Below are 4,081 nucleotides of genomic sequence, written 5' to 3' on the forward strand. Positions count from 1 at the left end.
TCCTTGTGAAGCTCCCCTTAGTTCTTGTGCAAATTCTTTGCTAGACTATCCTCTCATGGTTGTGGCTAGTGCACCTTTTTCCTTCTCCACTTTATAGGACTCCACCCATCCTCTTCCAACCCCTTCCCTCAGGGAAAGGGCGGAGGAGCATCCAGAGCAAGAGCACCAGACTCAGTTTTTACCCTTCAGTTGTCAGACTGCTAAATTCAAGCCGCATTTAATTCAGCTTTCTTGCATTTTAAGTAATATGTAGCATAAAGTAGCATTTCCCAACTTCAGCCAGGAAGGCACACTGCCCTGCATGTTTTAGATCTTTCCCTGCTTCAAGCACACAAGTTCAACTGATGACTGATTAATAAGCTGTTGAACCAATCAAGCGTCTTAAATTAGGGAAATATGCAAAACATGAAGAGTACTTGATTTATTTATTAGGCTTCTTGACCTGGGACCACAGTCTGAATTTTGTACCACAAACAAACAGATGTGAGCTGTATGGCTGTTACAGGTTTGTTGCTGGACAGCAACATGTTTTGACGCTAAATTGCACTCAGCACCGTTTGTTTTTTTAGCCTGAGAAGAGTAAAGGCTGAATTATAGTCATGTGTTTAATGCACAGTCATTTGCATAATTGTGAGAAGCCACACAAGAATGTTGAGATGGAACACCAGATCATTTTTTGCCAGTTTTGTGTTCTGGAGTCAGTGACGCAGGCTAGGATTTCAAATAAAAGTTTTATTACAGGAATGTACTACATGTGGAAGTTTATGCCCACCCTTCAAAAACCTAAAAAAAAATAAAAAAATTTACCAAGAAACTCACTAGAAAGTCAAGATATGAGAGAAAAATTAATCACCAGCTGAAGCTGAGATCAAGTAGAACTATAAACAAAAGCGGTTTTCAGTCACCTCATTGCAACAGTTAAAAACTGAAAACACATTTGTTGAGAATGTTGCTGTAAAAAGGGATCTTGCTGCTTGTTACCGGAAGCGTTTGGAGAAGTTTGGCGATTCTGGGACTGTGAGAGGAACGTCACTCTTCTTCACGGCGACAGGTTTATAGTGTCTGATGGGCTGAGCTTTGTGGACCTGAAGGCAGGAGGAAACGTCACATGGTAAAGTGGTTCAAAGGCAGATTTAATCTTCAATGATTCCTACAGTTAGAACCAGATCAGTTTGAAGCATGACAGAGATCTCTCCTAGTGGGGGATCAACATATTGCATTTTTGATGTGCACACTTGTGTTAACTCCAGTTTCTGTTCTTAAGTAGAACAGAATCAATGACAGTGAATGAACTGGAGCCCAGTTTGCAAATGTTTGTGAAAGTCTTATTTAAAAATTATTTTTAAAAACCAAGTTTGAGTCAACAAAATATGTCACCCAGACAGAAGCTCACCTGTTCTTGTCGCAGCCTGGCAATCTCCTCCCTCTCCCTCTGCTCTTCCTCCAGCCTCTGCTCTGCCTCCATGCGCGCCCTCAGCACCTCTTTTTCACCAATTAGACGCTCGTACTCCTGCCACTCTTGGGCTCTGCGCTCTGTGGCCAACTGGAAGGGCTCCACCACTGTGGAAGAATCAATGTTTTCTCAGGAGGTGCCCAGAATTAGCTTAGCAATAGGACCTCTCGTAGTCAGTTAAAGTAATGCCAAGTCAGCAGCTGTTGTAGTTGAACTACAAGCCCTAGTCATCAGCATCATTTCACTACAGGCTGGTTTCCAGTCTTACCCACTAACGTCCGGTTCTCCTTCTTAGGTCGAAACGGTTCTTTGTAAGTGACTGTGTTGGGCCTGGCTTTGAACGTAGACGCCTCCTCCTGCTGCTTCTGCTCCTCCTTCACCTGCAGGACACAGGACAAGTCAGTCGGCTAGGAGACTCTGCCACAAGTCTCAAGCACAGTCAGCCATAGGTGGCCAGTCCTACCATCTGCTCCCACTGCCTGTGTCTGCCTGCTCCTCGCTCGTCGATGTGGAGCCTGAAGGGTTCGGGCTTGGTGGGCTCCAGCTTCTTCTTCTCAGGGAGGACCACTGCGTTGAAGTCTGGCAGTGGCTGGGCCTTGAAGTGGGGCACCTGGAAGCAGCGCAGACACACCATGAGCTGTATGGACTCTGAAGGGCGACATTTCCAGTTCTGGATTAATGAAACCCCACCTCTTCGTTTTGCAACTCTGCCAGCCTCTTCTCCTTAAGAGCCTGTCTCTCCTTGTCCCTCTGCTCAAACGAGAAGGGACACACCTCCACCTGGTGGCTCTCGGGGAGCTGCGGCTGGAATGGAACCCCAAAGTGGGGGACGGAGACGGCTTTGACCGGTGAGGGTGGCTTTACCTGAACACAACAACAAGGTCACCAAACTGAAGTGACAGAGTAACAGGAGACCCAGAAAAGGGAGAGTCCTTCCTTACCTCCTCAACCTTGCGCTCCATACGAACCCTCTTCTTCAGGGCAAATGCTGGAGACTCTGGTACAGTCGGATACATTACCTTCTTCTCAGGTAAGCCCTGCCCACAGGAGAATGTCTGCTTTATAGACGCTTATAATGGTTTGAAGTTCTGAAGACAAGACTGTTCCAGATGAACCCTCTGGAGGGACTCACCACGACACCATCCAGGACCTTCTTGGGCAGGGGGTTTGCTTTGAAACTGTGAGGCTTCTCCCCATCCTGCGACTTCTTGTTCATCTGTCTCTCCTGAAGTCGTTTCTCTATCTCCAGCTCAAATCCTTCAGGTACTGTGGGCTCCTTCACCGCTGGCTTCCTCAGCTCCTCGGGGCCTTCCAAAATCTTCTTGTTCAGCTCCAGGGCTTTGATTTTAAACCTGAACACACGACGTTGTGAGAGGAGCTTAACGCCTTACAGAACTTCCAGCTCTAATGATGAGCTCTTTAGAGATGGGCTCTTACTTCTGAAGTTTCTCCAGCTCTTCTGCCTCCAGCTCTGCACTGCTCTTCACAGAAGGTTGGCGGCTTCTCTGTCGTGTCATCAGCTGGGGGGAGTGAGGCTGGGTGAGGTGCAGGTGCTGACCCTTCAGCGGAGACGGCCCTGAGACAAGTCCAGGAAAGACTCAAAACCCAAGAAATGACAATATTTCCATCTAGAGTTGGTTGACATGGTGGAAAAACGAATGGCAGTACAAGGGTTTCATGTCAGCCGACAATTCGTTTTTGGTTTTGCGCATCTGAATTACTGCCAAACTGATGATGTGACCTTTCCTGTTTTAACAGTTTCCTCTCAAGCGCCTGTTCTCATCTTCTTTCACACCACAATGTTTTTTTATCATTTTGAAGCAGTTATGAGGCACACTGTTAAAATGTTCTGAAAATGCTGCTGTACAAGTTACTCAACATATTGTTGCTAGGTAACCAAATAGTGAGTGATGCCACCCACCTTGCTAAGATGGTTGTGAGAAGTTGAGCAGTTAACACCATTCCTCTGCCTACACTCCAAAATACCGTGAGGTTCTGGTTCAGAGTTCAATATTATTGAATATTCTACCCGATTTATTATCCATTGATATTGATCACATGTCTATTGTCATTTATATTGCTAGATTGATGGAAATGGGACTGGACAATAAATCAATGAGTCTAGGATTCGTGTTTCCATTAGTATTTTGTTTTGAACTGCTGGCTTGCACCAAGACAGTTCTGAGTTCAAATCCTAGCTTGTGGTTTCTCTCTATAGGGTTGCCATGCTCTCCCAAAGAATGCATGGGATTCCTCCCACAGTGAAAGGGTTAGGTCATCTGGTGGTTCTAAATTGCCCCTCAGGTGTAAGTGTATCGTTAGTTCTGCATGTCATCCTGTGATGGACTGCTAATCTTTCCAGGGCGTATCCAGTGATCCCTGGAGATTGGCGCCGGCTCTACCCTGACCGGCATTGGGGTGTAACCACACCCAAAACTTGACACAAGGTAGAGTTCACGAGAATATTTTAACATCTCTCAATAGAAAAGGTCAAGGTTTCCCAAAACATCCATCCATTGAACTCAGGTCAACTCACAGAAGGAATGATTGGAATAAAAGTCGCTTTCTGAAGATATTTTCTGCCATTTGTAAGCATGAAAAGTCTGAAATCTGACTTTGAACAAAAAA

The 4,081-nt window shown here is 45.7% G+C and overlaps 1 protein-coding gene across 2 annotated transcripts in view; it reads right to left on the bottom strand.

The window, feature by feature from the left end:
- Positions 1 to 712: 712 nt before the first annotated feature.
- tpx2 (TPX2 microtubule nucleation factor) overlaps positions 713 to 4,081 on the bottom strand; it is an 11,874-nt gene continuing 8,505 nt past the window's right edge. For both annotated transcript variants that reach the window (XM_015053212.1, XM_015053213.1), the window contains exons 9-17: positions 2,891 to 3,029; positions 2,586 to 2,805; positions 2,395 to 2,490; positions 2,144 to 2,317; positions 1,917 to 2,063; positions 1,722 to 1,833; positions 1,394 to 1,560; positions 982 to 1,085; positions 713 to 783 (exon numbers count right to left, since the gene is read on the bottom strand). In XM_015053212.1, the coding sequence (XP_014908698.1) occupies positions 720 to 783; positions 982 to 1,085; positions 1,394 to 1,560; positions 1,722 to 1,833; positions 1,917 to 2,063; positions 2,144 to 2,317; positions 2,395 to 2,490; positions 2,586 to 2,805; positions 2,891 to 3,029 (1,223 nt within the window). In that variant the 3' untranslated portion in view covers positions 713 to 719. The remainder of the gene's footprint in view (positions 784 to 981; positions 1,086 to 1,393; positions 1,561 to 1,721; positions 1,834 to 1,916; positions 2,064 to 2,143; positions 2,318 to 2,394; positions 2,491 to 2,585; positions 2,806 to 2,890; positions 3,030 to 4,081) is intronic.

This window comes from Poecilia latipinna, unplaced genomic scaffold (assembly GCF_001443285.1).
Source record: "Poecilia latipinna isolate Pla-1442-1.1 unplaced genomic scaffold, P_latipinna-1.0 Scaffold1167, whole genome shotgun sequence".
NCBI lineage: Eukaryota > Metazoa > Chordata > Actinopteri > Cyprinodontiformes > Poeciliidae > Poecilia > Poecilia latipinna.